Source organism: Dreissena polymorpha, chromosome 1 (assembly GCF_020536995.1).
Source record: "Dreissena polymorpha isolate Duluth1 chromosome 1, UMN_Dpol_1.0, whole genome shotgun sequence".
In the NCBI taxonomy this organism is placed as follows: Eukaryota; Metazoa; Mollusca; class Bivalvia; order Myida; family Dreissenidae; genus Dreissena; species Dreissena polymorpha.
In genome coordinates this window covers 105,875,479-105,897,835 of record NC_068355.1, presented here as the reverse complement: position 1 = coordinate 105,897,835, position 22,357 = coordinate 105,875,479, and the positions used below count along the sequence as shown (strand labels likewise).

At 33.4% G+C, this 22,357-nt stretch overlaps 3 protein-coding genes across 31 annotated transcripts in view; 1 reads left to right on the top strand and 2 right to left on the bottom strand.

The window, feature by feature from the left end:
- The window catches only part of LOC127865197 (eukaryotic translation initiation factor 4H-like), a 394,459-nt gene that overhangs the window by 11,941 nt on the left and 360,161 nt on the right, over positions 1–22,357 (top strand). The gene's annotated exons all lie outside the window — the stretch shown is intronic.
- Positions 1–22,357, bottom strand: part of LOC127865166 (myb-binding protein 1A-like) — a 277,075-nt gene that overhangs the window by 132,108 nt on the left and 122,610 nt on the right. The gene's annotated exons all lie outside the window — the stretch shown is intronic.
- LOC127865245 (uncharacterized) lies at positions 13,377–15,830 on the bottom strand. 2 transcript variants are annotated; one of them, XM_052405283.1, is made up of 5 exons: positions 15,401–15,830; positions 14,749–14,870; positions 14,235–14,339; positions 13,901–13,975; positions 13,377–13,794 (listed from the first exon to the last, which is right to left on the bottom strand). In XM_052405283.1, exons 1-5 carry the CDS (start codon positions 15,423–15,425, stop codon positions 13,645–13,647), a joined length of 477 nt encoding a protein of 158 aa, XP_052261243.1. In that variant the 5' UTR covers positions 15,426–15,830; the 3' UTR covers positions 13,377–13,644. The 2 variants fall into 2 exon arrangements, 1 of the variants encoding a protein (XP_052261243.1); XR_008042521.1 differs by lacking the exon at positions 15,401–15,830 and having other exon boundaries at positions 14,745–14,785.

The following is a 22,357-nucleotide window of genomic DNA, read 5'->3' as shown; positions in this document are numbered from 1 at the left end:
ACAGGTACACCGGCATCTCCAAAATCAATGTCACGTGACCCGCGTCCGCCGATAGATATTATCGCATATCGCTATAGCGGAGACGAGAGATTCCAATCTGTGTAATCTATAGGTCTTTGTATTGTCTAACCTTTTAAAGGGGCCTTTTCACAGATTTTTGCATTTTTTTAACTTATTCATTAAATGCTTTATATTGATAAATGTAAACATTGGATCGTAAAAGCTCCAGTAAAAAATCAAGAAAAAAATTAAAAAAAGGAAAAGAACATTGTCCGGAGCAGGTTTCGAACCAGTGACCCCTGGAGTCCTGCCAGAGTCCTGAAGTAAAAACGCTTTAGCCTACTGAGCTATTCCGCCGAGTACACATCCGTGACGTATTTTATACCTTATATAAGCAATCTTCGTAGTTTCAAAAAATTTAACGACAAAAACAGAACTCTCCAAATTATTCAATCGTTTCGCGTTGCAACGCTTTATAATTTTTAGGTTTTAAAATCGTCAAAAGATGCATATAATGGCTATATTAGAGCATGGTTAATGTTCAGTATTACTGTTTCCTCACAAATATCATAACTAAAACGAAAACTTACGAATCTGAAACAACTTTTTTCAATTTTGTCAATTTACCAAAGCGTGAAAAGATCCCTTTAATATATTCCAAACAATAGTGTAGAATAGGCAAAAATTAACATATATTAGGCATACACAATAATTCATCAACAGAAAAAAAAATACCGCTTACTAGTACCTATCCGAGTACTACTCAAGTTTTGGAAAAACAAATATTAGCACCTCTTATTAAATACAAAAGACAGTGTAGGTTTCATGTAAGGGTTTCAAATATCCACGCACACTACTTTTGCATGTATTCAAACGGATTTTAGTAAATATATGTGATGAATAACATCAATGACATTGCAGACAAATTTCCTTGTGATGATGTTTGAGAAAATGTTTTATCAATTAAAATCTATAAATATAGCATGTAGTTATGAAACGAACAATGAATAAACATGTTAAATACTTACCATATTAGATGTACATGGAAATGAAAACTGTGAAAATGACAAAACAAGTTTGACATTGGTGTCTGCTAACTTTTACGTGTATGGTAAATTTATATCAAAGGGGAGTAACTCAACAAATGTTTAGTATCTAAAATCAAATAATTCTTCATATTATTATAGTTGTCATAGCTTTCAGAGTTTACAGTTGACTCAGTTCATAAAAATGGTATATAATTTCATTTAAATGGATAACATATTACTGGTATAAAATCATAATTTAAGTTTTAAGCTATGAATTAACACAATGTATCAAATGAAAGTACAGTAACAAATTACTTCATCAATTAAAATATTATTTAATGATATCTGGATCGTATTCTTGACCATAAAGTGTTTTTTTACATTTGTTTTAAAGGATATAAATACACTTATTAAATTTACCTGATTTAAGTACATTTTAATCAAATACTTGATAGTTATACATAAAGATATTAGACTTTGCCCCCAAAATTGGAGCATTTTTTGCTGATTTTCAGTAAAATATGCATAAAAATGCATTCCATTACATGGTAATAGGTAAATAAAGCATTTAAGATACACACCCCTTTCATTTAATGTTGATTTAGAAGGAGGATAGCAATTTTCCCCACGTAAAATAAAAGTTGTAATGTATACAGTGAGTAGAACACTTTTGGCGGCCATCTTGGACGCAATCTTGGATTTTGAAGCCCTCCAGCACTTTTCGAACAAATAAAATCTCATACCATAATCTACAGACCCAGACGAACATTTCTGTATATAAAACTCTTTGTTTATTATTAGTGGCCAGTTACTCCCCTAAATAAGCGACTTATGTGTGCCTGTTTGCAGCACTATTCTCCAGAGGATGATAAAATACTATGTGTCCAAATGCTTTATATTCATATTATAGAATACACACTGAAATTTGTTATATTAAACCTTACTAGAGTTGCGACACCTTAAGGGTTTTGCGTGATGGAATGAGTGGAGAGATGAAATCAAATTGAAAATCGATTATTTCTAAAAAAAAATGGTACGAAAAAACATGTGGGTAGGAAAAAAAAACAAATTTGGGTACGAAAACAAATTTGAGTACGATAAAAAGGGTACAAACAAAATAAGGGAACGAAAAAACTATTTTGGTACGAAAAAAATGGGTACAAATAAAAAGTAAGGTACGAAAAAATTTGTGTACGAAAAAAAAATGAGTACGAACAAATGGGTACGAAGAAATTTGGGTACGAACAAATTTGTGTACGAAAAAATTGGGTACAAAAAAATGTGGGTACGAAAAAAAAATTGGTTATGAAAAAAAATTAGGGTACGAAAAACTATTTGGGTACGAAAAAAAAGGTTCAAATAAAAATTTGGGTACAAAAAAAATTGGGAACAAAAAGAATTTGGGTACGAAAAAAATTTGAGTACGAACAAATGGGTTTAAAGAAATTTGGGTTCGAACAAATTTGTGTAAAAAAAAAATTGGGTACGAAAAAAAATTTGGTTATGAAAACCTATAGGGAACGAAAGAATTAGGGTACAAAAAACTATTTGGGTACGAAAAAAAAAGGGTACATATATAAATTTGGGTACAAAAAAAATTGGGTACGAAACAAATTTGTGCACCGACGGACAGACGAAGCGGCGACTATATGCTCCCCCTAAAAAATTTGGGGGGGAGCATAATAAACAAGTTATGGCAATTTAAAGGTGGTACGCAAACTTAATAATAGATTTATCAATTATATGCTTATTCTAAGTGAAAAAAAGGCCATAATTGTTACAAAATGCTTGATACAGTTATCTGCTCTTGTTTATACATTGGGGTCATGTTGGTTAATAAGCAAAATACATGGTGTATGAACGCAATATGTCAAGTGACATAAAAAATATTTGAGGTCATATGCAAACTTTAACATAGATTTATCAATAATATGCATATTATTCTAAGTGAAAAAGGGCCTAATTCTGTTAAAATGCTTGATACAGTAAATGAGTTGTCTGCTCTTGTTTATAGATTGGGGTTATGTCGGTAATGAAGTATGCAAAATATAAAAACAATATGTCAATGGACATAGGAAATATATTTGAGGTGGAACGCAAACATTCCAATGCGCACGCCGACGCCGGGTTGAGTAGGATAGCTCGACTATATATATTTCATATATAACAGTCAAGCTAAAATGTAAATATACCATAAACAACAGGCTAACCTCAATCACAACTTTAATGCAATGCTTATAACAATAGAGATACAATGATATGCCAGGGATTGAAACTAACTGTTTACTATTGTGGGCAACCATCTTTAGTATTTTGGTTGCCCAGATAAAGAATAACGAGCCCAGAAATATGAACATGTGAATATTATACATTCTTTTAATAAAATAATAGATAATTAAATACATTTGCTGACAACACATGTTCAATGCATGATGTTTTATTATGAGCCTGAATTGAATCATGTCCTATTCCTAAATAATGAATGTTATTTAACTAGTATTGATCCATGGTGATCAATTGTTTTTCAATTTTTATTGCAGTGAATTGTTTTAAGCTTTAAAAAAAAGAAGTTTACCAACTTTTGAAATTGAGTTGCCCAGGCCAAAATCTACTTGCCCCGGGTTCACGGTAAACCACTTATTTCCATCCCTGTATGCTCTTCATTTTCTGTTCTTCCATCCCATTCTCAAAATTAAATTTAAAGCCGATATTTTTTAATAACATTAGTATGAATTACTAACCATTATCACCCAAAAAACAATTTTACAAAGCTGTAATCCCGTCGTAGAGATTTAGTTTACTATTATCAGTGTTCTCTTTAAATACCGGCTGCTAGCGATCTTGCCGGTTACATTAACTCTTGTTGCCGGCTACTTTTCCCAAATATATCAAGTAAATGTCACAAATGCTTTGGTTTTACTGCATAGTTGCCGGCCATATAACTGGCTACTCAAATTTTTCTGGAAAACACTGAACTATGCATGACAAACACACAAAAATTAAATACATCTTAGATTCATTGTAAAAAATAAATTGACACTTCCAGCTTGTCGTCACTAAAATCCAAAGATTCAAATAATTTTCCACGAGATACGTCAACAATTGCGTAATCAAATGAATGAAAAATAAAAGTAAAGAAAGCCGGATTTTACATAAATTTCAGGTTGAAACACAACAAGGTAAAGGTAGTCGGTGAGATATAATAATAATACAGTTAGTAAGGCTCGTACCCTGGGTACGGTAAATATACTAAAACATACCCGGGAATTTTAACACTAAATCGGTTGTTGTCGGCTATTTTGTAAAAATTAATTATGTTTACATTTATGTCAATTTTCTGTTAAATGGCATTTATACAATGTATTATCAAAACTCATTTTTACAATCATTAATGTGATTCAATTTAAAATCTTAAATTGTTTAAAGTCGCGTCATTGTATGACGTTGTCAAGTATATTTTCCGCGATGTCGCACGTTCACTTTTTACCGTCATAGATTTTTTTAAAGAAACATTTTTTGGTTTGCGAGGTCCGTTAAATGGGGAACACCATATTTGGTATTTATATTATGTTTTAACAAATAATTCATGCTGTGTAATAAATATTGTATAAGATATTTCGATATTTATTGAAAATGTTTCAAATTGTTATTTATGAAACCTTTTATTCTAATGAGTGTATGCTATCATATTATACTTCGAATAGCAGATCTGTTGTACTATAATCGTATTATTCATTCTTTATTGTTAATTTCATTTATTGTAGAGAATCGTCAATGTTACATCTAGTCGCCAATCCTTGTCGTTAGTGTTAGTTTTCAATGCTTGTTATCATTGCCGTCAATGTTAGTCGTCAATCCTTATCGTAATTATACATGAAGGAAATAAAAGCAGAAACAGAGACGTATTCTTGATTACTTGATTATTCCTACGGCGTCCTCTCAACACTCATTCTAAAAAGCATGTTGATGCAGATTTTTTTTAAAGAGAAGTTTCTTTAAGGTAAACAATATTGTTTTACTTTAATCGCTAGCATGTTTAACGACATCGGATTTTTGGCAGATATACAACTCGGATACAATCTAATCTTTGCGGGTATGTTTAAGTTTCTTTACCGTACCCGGGCTACATGTAAGTAAAGTTAAGAGTACCCGGGGTACATGTACCGGTAAGTAGTACCCGAGCCGAGAATGTCAATTGAAGGTGTTAGAGATGCATTGAACCATAAGATTAAAAAGGGTAATTAACCACGGGCTTATTAAAATTAAAACGATGACATTACATTGTGCCAGCTGTTTATTGTTGTATACTGTAAGCTTGAAATATTTTAAATAATGTAAACAACTTACCTTGTATAAAGTTGGCACATTGTTGTCAGGTGTAGAAACTATTATACTTATTTCTGTTAAGTTGCACTGGCTGAACCAAAAGAATTATGTAGTCGTTTCTAAATAATCACGAAACAATCTACTAATGCATATATGCTTGCCAGTTGCTGAGTTTGTGCATTTCCATTCATTATACTATCGGCCTTGGCAAACAGCGTAGACTCAGATTAGACGCCGCATGCTGTCTGCTATTTGATACGCAGAAGATTTGCATATCCACGGGTGTTTTATGTCAAATGTTATGGTTTTCAATAGATCGTATACTTATCTACAAAACAGCGAATTAGCGTTCACTTGACATCATTTTTAATTATGTTATTTTGTTAATACTTTCTCGCGTTCTTTTCGCCTTTGGTCGACGCCGTCTGCTATTTCAAACGATGAAGATTTCCATATCCACTGGCGTTTTTTTATGTCAAATGTTGGTGTTTTCCAATGGATCGTATACTTATCTACAAAACAGATAAGTAGCGTTCACTTTACATCGTTTGAGATGATGTTTTTTTGTAAATACTTTCTAAGCGTTCATTCTGACGAAGTCGACCATTTTGACGGGTGTGAAGAAATACCGAATTTCCCGTAATTACCAAAATCCCCAGAAATCCACGAGATCCCACGAAATCCCCATTAATATTGATTATTTATCGAAAAACTGCGTATTTTAATATAGATTGTTGCGAAATACACCGAAATAACTGATGAAACATTGTTTTTATGAAAGTTTGATTTCGGATATTTCGGTAGGGTATCGGTATATCCACATAACGCATTTTGTAATTCCGGTTATGTAAAACTTGCGAAATTTGTTCGTGATTTCATCAAAAACTTGATTTTTCCCAGGTATAACGCCTACGCCAACAGGTAGATCGCATTCTTGTCCATATACATGTCAAATTTCAGCAAACGTGCTGGGCCAGTTTTCAAGGCGCTCAAATCGCGGTGATTCTCGCCACCTTAACGAAACTAAGCCCCCTTTATCATTCGTTCGAATGAACGTCATCAATGATGACGTCCAATACATCACTCATTCCATACCAGAGTTGCGACACCTTAAGGGTTTCGCGGGATGGAATGAGTGGGGAGATCAAATCAAATTGAAAACCGATTATTTCGACCAAAAAATTGGGTACGAAAAACATTTGGGTACGAAAAAAATAAATGGGTAAGAATATACAAATGTGGGTACGAAAACGTTTGGATACGAAAAAAAATTGGGTACGAAAAAAATGGGAACCAAAAAATAATTGGGTATGAAAAAATTTGGGTACGAAAAATTTGGGTAGTAAAAAAATGGGAACGAAAAAAATTTGGGTACGAAAAAAATTGGGTACGAAAAATTTTGGGTTAAAAAAAAAGAGTGGGTACGAAAAAGAGTGGGTACGAAAAAGTTTGGGTACAAAAAAAAGGGTATGAAAAAAAATTTGGGTACGAAAACATGTGGGTACGAAAAAAAATTGGGTACGAAAAAAATTTGGGTACGAAATAAATGGGTACGAAAAAAAAAATTGGGTACGAAAAAATTTGGGTACGAAAAAAATGGGTACGAAAAAAAATTTGGTAGGAAAAAAATGGGTACAAAAAAAATTTGGGTACGAAAAACATTTGATTACGAAAAATATTTGTGTACGAAAAAAATGGGTACGAAAAAATATGTGGGTACAATGGGTTCATGTTAAGGTTTTAGCATGGCGGACGCCGGATGGCGAAAAGACACTTCATGACACAATGAGCTTGCTATGACAAAACCTCAGGTTTTGTTCGAAAACAGCCAAGCTCATATGCATAAATCAGTGAGTAATAGTACTTATACTCAATAAAAGCTAGGCACAGCGTATAAAATCAGAACCACTGGGCTGAATCTGCTGAAACTTGGTCGCATTATACATTATGGTCCAAACATGCTACAGAATGAGCGCTTCTGGACCTGACAGCGTAAAACATTAACCGATAATGGACAGCACAAAATGGGTTATTTTGTACAAAAAAAAAGTAAACTTCAAGTGGCATTTGATGACTTTTAGACATCAGAAAGTTGCAAATGTTTAATATTCTGCACACTTCGACTTGTTTTTTGTTTTTTTTACAAATTTAGAAGCATTTATCCTTGGGGTGTATATAAACCCTGTTATACAATGTCAAAAATAGCTAAGCAGCAATTCCCCTTTAACATTATTCCTTATATTTAATGGTATTGTTTAAAAAGATAACTGTGTATATTTAATCATAATGGCTCCGTATTTCACACTTGATAGGCCACTGCTGGGGCTTGAACCCAGAACTCATCTCACATTGTAAGATGCATTTTTCAATTAAACTACAATGACTGTATCGTGTGAAGTGGAGCCAACATACACCCACATAAGTGAAAAAATCATTACGTCGATATATTTGTCCTGGGCGTTTCCCAACATGTCGCATAACTGTTTACAACAAAAGATGTATACATAGATAAATATACATACATGTAAATGGGAAAAAATGAACCATCTATTTTTAATTTTTGCTTCATATATACACATTTCCTAGCCATGATTTATAATTATATCATGTAGAAATCATTTTTAGACAGAATATTACTGAAACTGCAATAAACAATAAGATGGATAGATATAATGTTTACTTTTATCTAGTACAATGAACAAATGTTCTTCCGATGCCATTTTCACTAAGGTATAGGTATTGAATCCTGATATATATACGACTAAAAATGAACATCTAAACAGCAGTATTTTACATGAAGAGTACTCACAAAACCACAACAATAATAATCAATGAATGGGCTGTCCGAAATCCGAAAAATATGTACACTACAATAACAAGACGTTAATACAAAATATGCACGTTAACATTATTCAAGATATGAAAGCAATATATCAAGGGATATAGGAAATATTTGGGGTGGTACGCACACTTTAACAAAGAGTCAGTGTGCGAATTTCACATTTGAAACCACTAGCCCGTTCGGGCTACCAGATGGAATTTTTCACTAGCCCGAACCAAAGTTTACTAACCCGAACTGTTTATCACAAGTTTTTAAAATAAGTTTATATTTTTGCGGTTCTGGGTAGATTTTATTGCAGGTAGGGTGTAATTGATGAGGATTGCAACTAACAGTTGATCCCAATTAACTGGAAATGTTATTATAATATTTCATTTTCAATGACACAATACGATTATAATATTTATGTATGACGATATTCGTCAATCAATACCTTACATGCAGTCAAGATGCAAAGGTTTATATCCAGTCTGTAAATAATTTTAGATGTCAATTGTCCCAAATTTGAAATCCGAAACATTTAGCCGAAAGTCTTAGGCCGTATGATAAAGCGAATAGAGGGCAGTGTCTCCTCCCCCTAGCTTACTGTTTTTTTTTATAGTCTTTCTAGGTCCAATTCTGGTGAGTACAATGTGAAAAATTATCAACCAGACCATCCGTAACATCGCATGTGTATTCATCATTCTAGATATTTTTTTATCAAGAATGTCGAAAATAAATTAAAATCGACAGATAATACCGTATCCGGAAACAACTGTCCAAAAACAATCAATGTAAGTCCTTGCACGTGAAATAAAATATGCATAACGTTTGACTGCCAAAACTGAAAACCAGTAAAAAGTAACCAAGCAACTACGCTATCAATATATAATTTGGTTGACATATTCTATTAAAATATGATATTGCAATGCGTTAATTCGTCAATAGATCATTACAAATCCAAGATGGCGGACATTTAAAACATTTGTAGACTTGTATGGTTTTCTGAAAGTACAGCAAATTGAACAACCTGGGTAGATCCGCATTTTATTTGCACGGTATCAAAAAAAAATTGTCATTCAAACTCTCGTCATGTCAACATAATCGGAAGGGTGAGGAAACGCGATACGAAGCTAAATAAACCCTCTAAGGTATGGTTCAAACGATGGATGAAAATAATATTTTTGAGCATTTTTAATTTCAAAAGTTCGAAAAATCAATAGCCCAATCGGGCTAGTACCCATTGAAATTCAGTAGCCCGAAACAAGATCAACTAGCTCCGGGCTAGTGCGAATTTCGAACATTGTAGAGTTATCAATAATATGCATATTCTACATGGAAAAAGTGTCATAATTCTTATAAAATGCAAGTGATACAGTTGTCTGCTCTTGTATTTAGGTTGGGGTCATGTTGGTTAAGAAATATGCAAAATATGGAAGCAATATGTCAAGGGACATAGGAAATATTTGGGGTGGTACGCAAACTATAACATTTGCACGCTAACGCCAATGCCGGGGTGAGTAGGATAGCTCCACTTTATATATTTCATATATAATAGTCGAGCTAAAAAGTAAATATACTATATTATTAACAACAAGCTTACCTCAATCACAACTTTAATGCAATGCTTATAACAATAAAGTTACAATGATATTTCATTGATTAAAACTAACTTATTACTATTGGTTGCCTGCACTGGCAACCATCTTTAGTATTTTGGTTGCCCAGATAAAGAATAACGAGCCCAGAAATATGTACATGTGTATATTATACTTTCTTTTAATAAAATAATAGATAATTAAATAAATTTGCTGACATTGCAATACTCAATGTTTGATGTTTTATTATGAGCCTGAATTTAATTATTTCCTATTCCTAAATAATGAATGTTATTTAACTAGTATTGATCCATGGTGGTCAATTGTTATTCAATTTTTATTGCACTGAATTGTTTTAAGCTTTAAAAAAAAAACAAGTTGCCCGGCCGGACTATCAACTTTGGAAATTGAGTTGCCCAGGCCAAAACTACTTGTCCTGGGCTCACGGGAAACCACTAATTTTCATCCCTGTATACCCTTTCATTTTCTGTTCTTCCATCCTATTCTCAAAATGAATTTTAAACCACAATACTTTATAATAACATTTGTATTGAATGCTAACCATATTATGACCCAAAAAACAATTTTACAAACCCGTAATCCAGTTGCAGCGAGTTTTTTTTATTTAGTTTACAATTATCAGTGTTCTCTGTAAGACCGGCAGCGGGCCATTTCGCCGGTTACATTTACTCTAGACGCCAACTACTTTCCCCAAGTATATCAAGTAAAATGTCACAAATGCTTTAGTTTTACTGCATTGTTGCTGGCCATATAACTGGCTACTCAATTTTTTTTGGAAAACACTGAATTATGCATGACAAACACACAAAACTTAAAATCTTAGATTTGTTTTTAAAATAAATTGACACTTACAGCTTGTCGCCATTAAAATCCCAAGATTCAAATAATGTTCCACGAGATACGTCAACAATTGCTTAATCAAATGAATGAAAAATAAAAGTAAAGAAAGCCGGATTTTACATAAATTCCAGGTTGATAAACACAACAAGGTAAAGGTACCTTGTAGTCGGTGAGATATAATAATAATACAGTTAGTAAGGCTCGTACCCTGGGTACGGTAAATATACTAAAATGTACCCGGGAATTTTAACACTTAATCGGTTGTTGTCGGCTATTTTGTACAAATATTAATATATGGTCACATTTATGTCAATTTTCTGTTCAATGGCATTTATATTATCAAAACTCATTGTTAAATCATTAATGTGATTTAATTTTAAATCTTAAATTGTTAAAAGTCGCATCATTGTATGACGTCGTCAAGTATAATATTTTCCGCGACGTTGCACATTAACTTTTTACCGCCATAGATTTTTTTTAAAGAAACATTATTTGGTTTGCGAGGTCAGGGGGTCAGATCAAAATTCCAAATAGTGCAGGGTCGCACATAATGCTCATAGCTACCATGTGTTTAAGTTTCATGGTTCTAGTGCTTATGGTGTAAGAGATAGTGGCTAGGACAGACGGACAGACTGATGGTGGAGATAACCACAATGAACCTGTTAACAGCCAACTAACGCTGCCAACAAAGCACAAGCTTTACGTGTCAGGATGTGGCACTATCTATACAAACTGCATAAGAAATAACAAGACGCTTAGGGTTTGAGGGACACCAAACCTGATTATGAGTCTTCCACACCTTAAGCATCTTAACCCTTTGCATGCTGGGAAATTTGTCGTCTGCTAAAATGTCGTCTGCTGAATTTCTAAAATTAGCATTTTCTTCGATTTTTTATCGTTGTGTGGCGTCTCATCTGGATCCAAACTGTTTTCAAAGGCCTTTAAAATTCGGTTCCCGCACTGAAAGGGTTAAATATACTTATTTGCTTGTGTACATGTACCTGATAATAAATTATTATTATTACCTGTTTTGGCATCAACAAGCTTTATCAATTGGCCCTCAAATTTTGCACATAAACGCTACACGATCAACCAATATGCCTTTTCATTTCAAGTTGGAAAGCAATTTAGCCCTTATTCGGCCATAATAGGGTGGAGGATCAATTTAAAATACAACTATTCCAGATACAAAAATATTAATTCATTTATTTAATGCACTTATTTTCTTCTCTTTTGCTACGAAATGACCAGTCATATTTTGCACTAGCAGATGATATTTCTTTTTTTACATATGAAAGGTAAAAAGAAATTCAAGCAGCATTTTATAATATAAATTTAAAAATGCACTAAATCATGCACTTAAAAACAATATTATTGTGATTCTGTTATTTATAATCATATTAATAATGCCTCATTTTTCTCCATTTTATGGTTTACTATCTATTTTTCCCAATTTTATGGTTTATCTTGCTTATTTTCTGAATTCAAAAGGCACTGGCTTAAAAAAGCTGTCTATGCATGTAACTGTATATTGAAATCTCATTATGAGTGATTATAAATGCATGATAAAATTCTAACATGTTATGTTATAGATAAATCTATATTGTTGGTAATTTTTCCTAAACATTATTAGCCACCGTTGTGTTCAAACATATTTTTTGTTTTATTAATGACGTTGTTTCACAGATTACTGTAACAGAGCTACAGATTAGGTGCGCATTTGTGTAAATACCCAATGTAAAATTGCCGATTACGCATAGAAAAATAAAACCATGCGTTCCGAAACCCAATTGAAATTGTCGATTAGGCATATCATATTTTTCCTTTGCATATTGAGTAAATCTGTCCCGGAAATACCCTCGTCCGAAATACCCGGATTCTTTCCGCTTTGTCCAAGCGCTTTCAGTATACGGGTATTTCTATAAAATTTGCCATTCAAGATCTAGCAAACGATTATTAAAGAATGCTATTTCAGCGTTGCAATATTAATTTGTCTTATTTAATAGTCTCTGTTTAATCGATATTTTTATATGTCCGTGCATCAGAAGTGCCTTTCTTCATAATAGAGCGTTTTGAATAAGTCAAGTGTCATCTCAACGTCATTTCCGCAACTAACCTTCAGTTTACTCCTATCAAAAACTCCAAAGCGTCTGCCGCAAATTTGAAAGTTGTGTTGATTTGTATGGTCAACCTTAACATGCCGTTGCGAAAATATAGAATATTTTCATATCAAATATAGTTTTCAGAGTTATCTTTCTTTAATCATCATTTCCGCAACGAAAAATATCGACACTTTTCTGTTTTGATAAGTTTACGAACGTTATGCTGCCAGTTTTAGACAGATAGTATTTGTTTTAAATTGTTTTTAGCACAATGCATAAAGAAGTGACTTATATAAACGCCGTTGTTCATTAAATCCATCACAAATAGTTTTCGTTACGGAAATGACGAACTGTTGCGGTAATGATAGAAACATGGATGATATTTATGTTTGTTACACAAAGAAAATTTCGGAATAAAACAGTATAGTAAAAGCACAAAGCGCAATTATAAATGTATATGGAATCGGAACTTTATTAAATCGAGCATATTCATCACAAAAAATCGGGATTAACTATCATTGAATTCATATTCTGTTACGACTATTGTGTCAAGTATTAATTGGTCGTTAAATTAAAGTGCATACTGTGCCTATTACATGTGTATGTAATAGGCACATTATACACTATGATATAATGACCAATTAATACTCGACACAATAGTCGTAACAGAATATGAATTAAATGATTGTTAATCCCGATTTTTACATACATGCAACACAAAAATACAACCCGAAAAACAGTTCCGTTTCAAAGGATAATGTTTAAAGATCATATTTGTCTTTCACTGCCTCCCATATTGGTAGAGGTAGGGCCTGGTGACGGCCACTCAACTTCTCTGGTTCACAGGGTAACATGGTAATGATACGATCTTTTTCGTACCAGCATTCGTCCTTATGTAAAGGCCAGAAATATCAATTGATACCGACACAATGCATTGCACTAACTTTCACACTGATATCGTCTACTTCGGTAATCTTTCCTGGATATGGTTTATTATCATACTCGACCAAACAATAGCTGTCAACTAGACTCTCGTCAATACTGACTGGTACATTGAGAATCTGCAATTCAATAAATAGTCATTATAAATAGTTCACGAAACTATAATAATTTCAAAAATGGTCAGTGTTGTATCACTTATGTCGATGTTGATCAAACAACAATTACCTGACAAGGAAGATCAGCCCCGTTTTGTGGACCTACGATGCTGTCGTCATCCATCGGTACGGGATTTGCAAACGGCTGGAATTAAAAAATAACAATAAAACAGTCTGCATAAAAAAAATAATTAGAAACAATACTTTAGGCAATACTATCTGGTGTCAAAATGAGTCAATACTGTTTTATAATAAACATCGAGCATCACATAAGCAGTATGCACTATTTGCAAGGCGCAATGCAGATACTTAAACTGACGACATATGTTTTCAATATATAAATCTTTAAAAAAAAAATAATTCATGTATTTAAGGTACTAGTATGTTAAACAAATATATTTAACCTGGACATTGAAATTGGTTGTAACCGGTTGGTAACATGAACAATCCGGTGAACAGAAACAACTCAGGATTCTTGACTGAACTGTCCCGCTTTCTTTGACAACAACCTGAAACAGAACAAGACTGTGCCTTAGATTTGAGGTGGGGTTTGGGCGTAGTCGTCCAATTGTAAAAGTCAAGTAGAAATTATTGTGCAAAAACGTAATGGTTGTTATATACTTTGTAAGATAAATTAAGTCATTTTATAATTGGAAATGTACAATATATTGATTGTGTTTTTAAATGATCCATATAGAGTCATTTCACGAGGGTAAATGTACTGGCTTCAATATATTTAACGTACGGTCTTGCATTTTTCGGGGGCGCGGGCCGGATGCGCACACTACATCCCCCACCCCGCATTTGCTAGTGGTCCTGGCGCTAAAGTTTATAGAGATATGATCGTTAAATTTTGTCGAAAGTTATTCTCACCAGTCTCTAAATATACATTACAAAATGCTATTTAAAATTACCCACCTGATGGAGTTTCATCGTCTCTGGAACGCCGGTAATCTTTGTTGGAATATCAGCTTCCTGTTGCGTGATGTCATCGCTTTTCACTTCGAAGATCATCAAACGGCATCCTAGTTTCTCCAGACCTTGTGAAAAAGTCGTAAGTACTACATGAGATTTTTTTTCCATATCTTAATAATAATTAACTCAGAAAGTACCGACTAAACAAATATTCTTAAATCACAACAGTATATAGGTTTAAACTGAATTTATGTATTTAAAACTACCGATAGTCGAGTATGGAATCAATGATCTACAGTATTATGTATTTTGGTTGTGCTGCGAGTTTTTCCATTTACATTCCATTACTTAAAACATTAATATTTAATTGGATCTTTAGAAAATGTAATTTAAAACTGTAGTGAAATCAGTGTAACCTGTTGTTAACCCTTTCAGTGCGGGAAAGCGAATTTTCAAGGCCTTTGCAAACAGTTTGGATCCAGATGAGACGCCACGTTCTGTTTGCTATTCTGATATTTCTGATAATATTCTTTGAAAAAAAATCGAAAATGTTAATTTTAGAAATTAAGCAGCCGACATTTTAGCAGACGACAAATTTCCCAGCATGCAAGGGTTAATATTTTCAAACACATTAATAAAGTCTGTGCTAAATTACCTCTCATTAAAGCACTAGCACCCATTATGTCCGTCTCATGGGTGTTGACGAGTGTGTCCGCCCTCACGCTTGACTACGGCTCCAATACCATCAGGGGCGCCCTTGCCGTGTCCTGCCTCCATAAAATTCCAACTTCCGCCATTTACAAAGCCATACTCGAAAATTTTCGTAGAAAAGAGGTAGAAATTTGATTTACACCTGTATTGTGTGGTAGGCCCATCGGAGACGAAATGGATTTTATCAATGTTAGGAGTGGTCCGCCGGATGTGCAAGAGGATAGGATCGAGATGTGCCCATATTCCAGGAGGGGAGTGTTTCAAATCGTCCGATACGGTTGCGAAAGATATATGCTTGGATTTGAAATAGGCGACACCGGTGTGAATAGAAATTTGGCGTTTTGACGAACCGAAATGTACACTCTGAATCTCAGATGCATATTACATTGATAGTTCTCTGAGAAATCAATATGTATGATAACCTCGTTATCTGTTAAATTTTGTTTCAGTTGATGGAGCCTTTTATACTGGTGCTTAATGTTAAATTCATGTCTTGCAAGTCGTGAAATCTCCTCATGCATTTCACCAATGAGCGTTTCTATAGTCCCACTTTCTTGGCTTTTTAAAGTCATGTTTGATTTCTTAACTTGCTTTTCGCCATTCAGGGTTATTTCTCTTTCAATTCTTTTGTTCTTCCACATTTTCCATTCAATGATTTTTCCAGTATTTATGTTACTCTTCACGACATTAGTTTTAAATGCTTTGTCCTTGCACTCCGTGCACGTGTGGTACATGCAGGACATTGAGTTTGTATCGCACGTGATATCTTGTATTAAGGTGTTCAGATTGCGGTGTTCGAACACACCTTCACTTGCAAGTTATTTAATTTTAATATGGGATTTTCATGAATTTTGCATACCGGTAAACAAGTTTCGCGGTCTTTCTCAGTGGCTCGTTTTATCCAAAAAGGCTTCAACCTTGCAAAAAGACTAAACTGATGTTGGAGCTGTTTTCATAAAGAAATTTCTTGTGCAAGTTTGTTTAAACTATCATTCATTAATCGAATCTGCTTTTTCACTTTTCTTCTTGTGATGGTTGATTTCTTTCCGGCCTTGATTCTCTAGTTATCATCTCTTTCAAAGAAGTCTGTATGTTTTTCTGGAAAACTGTGCTTCTCTGTATTCGTGGTGTGTTTGCGTGCACCCGTATTTCTACTCTCTGAAATCCCGGTTGCTTTTTTGGCAAAATCCCCTATCCCGTATTTGCGTAATACTGCTTCCCTATATATCAATTTTTTTAGCATTCTCTTTTCGGCGCAGTTTCAGCATTTGAATACCTCTTTCTTATGTTATTTATAAGTATCGAGTACATGGTAATGGCGGTCTTTGTCTTCGCTCTATCGTTCATTATTATTTCCACTTCATTATCAATTTGACTTTCAGTGCGCTTAATGTTCTTGTTTTTTAACCTGTAGTACCTCTTCTTGTACATATCTTTCATGCGTCTTTCTTGTTGAGTGCTATTCTTAATTTAAACTGTTCTCTGTATGCTTTGGATCTATTTAAATTCTTTTTTCTTCGGCTCTGTCCCTGTTCTGTATCTCTCGGCTTGGCCCTGGTCCATTGTCTGGTGGGGAATTCGGGGGGTGTCATGGTTAATTTCAATGCCGCCTTGATCTTTTTCGTTCGATCTCTGGGTTTTACTGCTCATCTTCCATGCACGTCGCTTTGATCTTTTTCTCTTTCGGACATGTCGTGAACTAATTTTATATTGCCCCGTTCCTTCCTTTTCAAATATCGCTCTCTTTCTTTTTGCTTGTACTTTTCGTGTTTTTCTGTATCATTCTCTGTCTTTTGCGCCATAGCGCCGATCTTTCGCGCTTGTCAATGCCATACTTCCTGAATGAGAATAGGGTTTGCTACAATAACATATGTAGCAAAAAAATCGTCATTTCCGAAACGCTGCATATCTATCTTTTTTTGCAATTGTCGCACACATATACTTTTTTTACAATTAAAAAATAATATACGGGCCTTTTTTAAATGGGTGAATATTTACATGTACTCTTTATGATGACAATTTATTACAAACTATTTAAAAATTTAAAAAATAAATAATAGATCTACTAACTTTTCGTCAAAATTATTTCTATAGAATATCTTTAAAAACATGTTTCACATCTTTACGCTTATAGTTGTACGTTATTTTTATTCACGAATTGACATTAAATTATTTTATTTACGTAACCCACTTTATTATAATTGCTAATATTAGAATATTATAATGCAGCCGTCATTACCGAAACGATTGCATCATTATCGAAACGATTTTAACGTTTCGGTGATGAGCGTTTCGGTAATGTTTATTTTAGCATTTTTTTCATGTGCGTCTGACTGACAGAGATTTGTTCACTCGTTACACTGCATGATATCAAGATCGAATATCAACTCATCATAAATACAAAACATGTTTGTGCTTTTACATATCATTTTGTTATTTATCAGCATACGGTAATGATGCGTAAAAAACATACGACAATACAATGCAAGCTTACCTATGCCTTTTAATTATTTCAGCTCATAAATTCGCGGCCTCGTCTGTTGTTAAAAACGTTCGTGCCCAACAAGCTTTTGCATACGTCATAAAACAAGGTTACAATAAACCATATATACCACTGGAAGAAAATATTAATTAAGTTGCGGTAATGACGACAATTCTAGTGACACAAAACAAATTATTTTTTTCCATTTATAATTTTTAGACTAGTACTGAATGAATAAAAATTGTTTTTTAAAGGCCCTGTATACGGATTAAATGCATAACCTTTATATAAATTTGCTTCATTATTTGAAAAATATGCTTCTATAATTAGGTATTTGGAGAAGTGACAACTGTTTTTTCCTGTATTTGTCGTGACTGGTGAGTTACATGTATTATTTAAAATGTTAAATAGATCATCTTTACATAAAAACTATTTAAAACTATTAATTTAACAATTATAAATGTACAATATTTTCAAAATTGCTCCAAAACTTCCATCGAAAACCATGCATGGCTCGAGTGACAAAAGTTTGGCAATTTTTATAGAAATACCCATACGTGTTATTGTTGTGAAAAAAATGTAGATGTTAATGTTATACTTGTTATGTAACAAATGACTTAAAATAAAATTTGTATTTGTATATTTGTATACCATGTGCTCAAGTGTTTTCAAATTCAGAATGACATTTCCCGGTATTTTAGAATATTCTGGCTTGTGTTGTTAACAAATTGTAGTGTAAATACAAACTCAAAGTAAATATTTAAAACTACCCGATTCACACTGAAATCAGTTTTATAATCCACCAGACGTATGTGTTAGTCACAAATAATAGATTTCAGAAAAACAAAGGCAATGTTACAATATTAGCAAAAGATGTCAAGGATGATCCGACAGTATCCAAATGAAAACTAGTCTTGGACAAAGCGACAATGGCTTCAAAATTGTGAATTTCAGACTGATGAGAGTTATTTCATCTATTGTTAGATGCATTTGAAACATTTAAACCTTAAAAACATTCCTCGATGCAGTAATTTATATTCATTCACCAATATATGTAGAAATGTATCCAAGAAAATGAGTATTCTTTGATTTATAGCGTGACATAAATATGTAACGACTCTGGTTGACTTTCGATACAGAGTTGGCTTCAGAGTACAGGTATGTCAATACCATATAAATTGTACGCTGAAGTTTCTTTAGCTAATATTTTTCTAATGTTGACAGACCATTGACATTGCTGGGGTTTGTTGATTTAAAGACTTATTTATCATCACGGGCAGAAAAACATTATTGACATTAAACAGCGCGTCATTAATTAGACATCAGCTGCACAACTGTACTGGATGGTAAAGGTAAATATGTATCTTAATAATTATGTTGACAAATAGCTTACGTAGCAGCAACGTCCGAAAAATATGAAATATCCGACATGTATTTCAATATTTAAAATTTCAAGATATAATGACGACTGAACTGTTTTACTTTAAGTAAAAAACGGTTAAAAAACTATGTTGAAAATGAAACACAACAAACTAAATACTTATCTGTTACGGCCTAAACGACTAATTATCCCAATATAACACTGTCATTGAATCGCACATTTCAATTATAATTATTCCCCTGAAAGTTAATGCATATTGATATAACGAATTCATCAAACGTTATCAAACATTAGTAATTTGAATTGCATCGGATTCGCACAATATTATGTGGATGTAAATCCGATCCGGTTGTTGTTTATGGTTCAAGCTCATTTTGTCAGTGACTGAGTGAGATAAATAAATTTCTTCCGTAGTAAAATCTACTGTAAAGTACACAATGATACTACGTAATTCTGTCGTATCCGTCTGAATAAACATCCGCTGCACAAAATAAAATTTAGACATTGTATAATGATAATTAAACACAATCATATTTTCTGTGCTTATTGAACTAATAACACTGAGTTTCTTTGTCGCGTTACAAGATGGCGGATGTCTAACGCTGTTTGTGAAGTGACGTCACAATGTTTATCTGCGCACGTGCCGTTTCCCATAAAAAATATTTAAACACAAAATACTCGAAAAGTTGTTTTTCCAGATATGACGACAACGCCAACAGGTAGATCGCATTCTGGTTCATATACATGTCAAATTTCAGCAAACGTGTTGGGCCAGTTTTCAATTGACTCAAATCGCGGCTATATGCGCCAGCTTAACGAAACTTAGCCCCCTTTATCATTCGTTCGATTGAACGTCATCAATGATGACGTCCAATACATCACTCATTCCAATTGTACTAAACCTATGTAAATATTCATGAATAATGATTCTAGTCAGATTACTAGAGTTGCGACACCTTAAGGGTTTCGCGGGATGGAATGAGTGGGGAGATGAAATAAAATGAAAACCTATTTCTTTTTGTGCATTTAATGATGGTGACCAAAGTTCTCGCAAAAAATAATATGACATATCACATGATAGTAACATAATACTCGCAGACATGTTTATTTTTCCAGGCCGTTCGATTAGCTACCTTAAAAAGTAGAAACTTCAATTCCCATGACTATAATATTAAAACGTGAAAAGAGCAAACAAATGCCAGTTGTGTCGGACCCCATCTTAAACACTATCGACTAGCATTAAGCCTTTTACTGTGTCTATAAAATTTGTGGATTTTATGAGACATCATTATAGCTTTGCGTTCAAGATAGTGTTGATTTCATTTTGCAATGCAATCAGCGCTTTGATTTATATTACGAAATGTACTACGCAGTACATTGTGTGACGTAACTTTCGGTGACGAAACACACTAGTTTTATTTACACTCTCTGAATTTAAGGACATGTCGCGGACGTGGTGTTTTTTATCTGTAAACTATTTGTGTTATAAGCATCGAACGAATGCAAAACGTATTTGGATCGGTTGTGTGGTCATCATGCATAAATGTAAACATAGATAGGTATACAATACGTTGTGTGGTTTGAACTAAGTTTGATTAAGACAGGGATTAATAAAGGTGAAAGTTGCATATCGTTTCAAATTGTTGTTATAAACTTTGGATTAAAGTAGTCAACTTCTTGTTACAAACATTGGATTAACGATGTCATAGGTAAGCGTGACGTTTTATAAAATTAAGTTTTTTTATAAATCCTTGTTAAAGCTGAAATTGAGTCATCAAATTTCGCTAAAAACGGTGTCAGTGCAATAGATATTTTAATGTGCTACGTGTGAAAATTATAATTATGTTGATTATTTGTTTATTTGTTACGCACTTAATGCTGCTAATGACGTGTTGCTCAGACAAGCCTCGCCGTGTAAACCTTCTTCAACTCGTCGGACAAATTCAAGTACACGTGATACTTACATTGTATTTTATTTTGTCTGTGTATTCGATGAAGGTAACAAAAGAAATCACAGAGATTTTAATATACATGAAAACTATTTCAATAAATGCTATTTTGAGAAGTCCGTCACCACTCTATCGTTTGTATTGTTTATATCTTACTATTTTGCTCCTCTATATCAAACATTTCTCAAAACCGGCTTCCGTACTTTTATTTGCATTGCAAACTGATTGCGCAATTTATGACGTATGTGTGTGTGACGTAATTTATTGTCAAAACAAACAATTGTAAGTTAAATTCTCTGGATGCTTTTTAACAGTTATTTATTTGTTTAAAGCATCGAACGAATGCAAAAAACGTATTTCGGATTGTGTGTTTATCATACATAATATGTATTGTTATTAATATTGGATTATTGTCGTCATTAAGGTAAGCGTGTTGTTTATACTCAATTGATTTACTTTCACGTTATTTATTGATTCAATAATTAAACCCTAAATTAATAATGTATTTGTCTCATGATTATCATGTATATTATAGATATATCGGATAAATAGAATACCATGTAATACCAGTGTTGTACTTACATTTATCCGACACGTCTCGGAAAGCCTCGCCGTGTAAACCTTTCGTCAACTCGTCGCTCAAAATTACATAGATTTATGTCATGAATATCTAAACAACCACACTCGATCTGACACAAAAGACATGCATGTGAACTTCGTATTGATATTTAAACACAATTTACGTCGTTGTTATAGATTTAACGCCTAACTGTATATTATATTGAATTATAAACGCGTAACTTAGTTCTTGTTTTCTTAACAAGATGGAAGCTAGCCTAAGCGCTTTTCTGACGTTACGTCACAATGTTTATCTACGCGCGTTGTGTTTCGCCAGAGAAAAAAAAAATGAAACACAAAATACTCGAAAACTGTTTTTTCCCAGTATAGCGCCTACGCCAACAGGTTAGATCGCATTCTGGTCCATATACATGTCAAATTTCAGCAAACGTGCTCGGCCGTTTTCAAGAAGCCCAAATCGCGGCTATATGCCTCTCAACTTAACGAAACTTAGCCCCTTTATCATTCGTT

Excerpts from the sequence above, each read along its gene's own strand:
- LOC127865245 (XM_052405283.1), bottom strand. The coding sequence starts at position 15,425 with ATGGGTGCTAGTGCTTTAATGAGAG. Across the intron at positions 14,871-15,400 it reads TGCTAGTGCTTTAATGAGAG|GTCTGGAGAAACTAGGATGC; the intron begins GTAATTTAGCAC and ends CTTTTTCACAAG. Across the intron at positions 13,795-13,900 it reads GGGCTGATCTTCCTTGTCAG|ATTCTCAATGTACCAGTCAG; the intron begins GTAATTGTTGTT and ends ATTGAATTGCAG.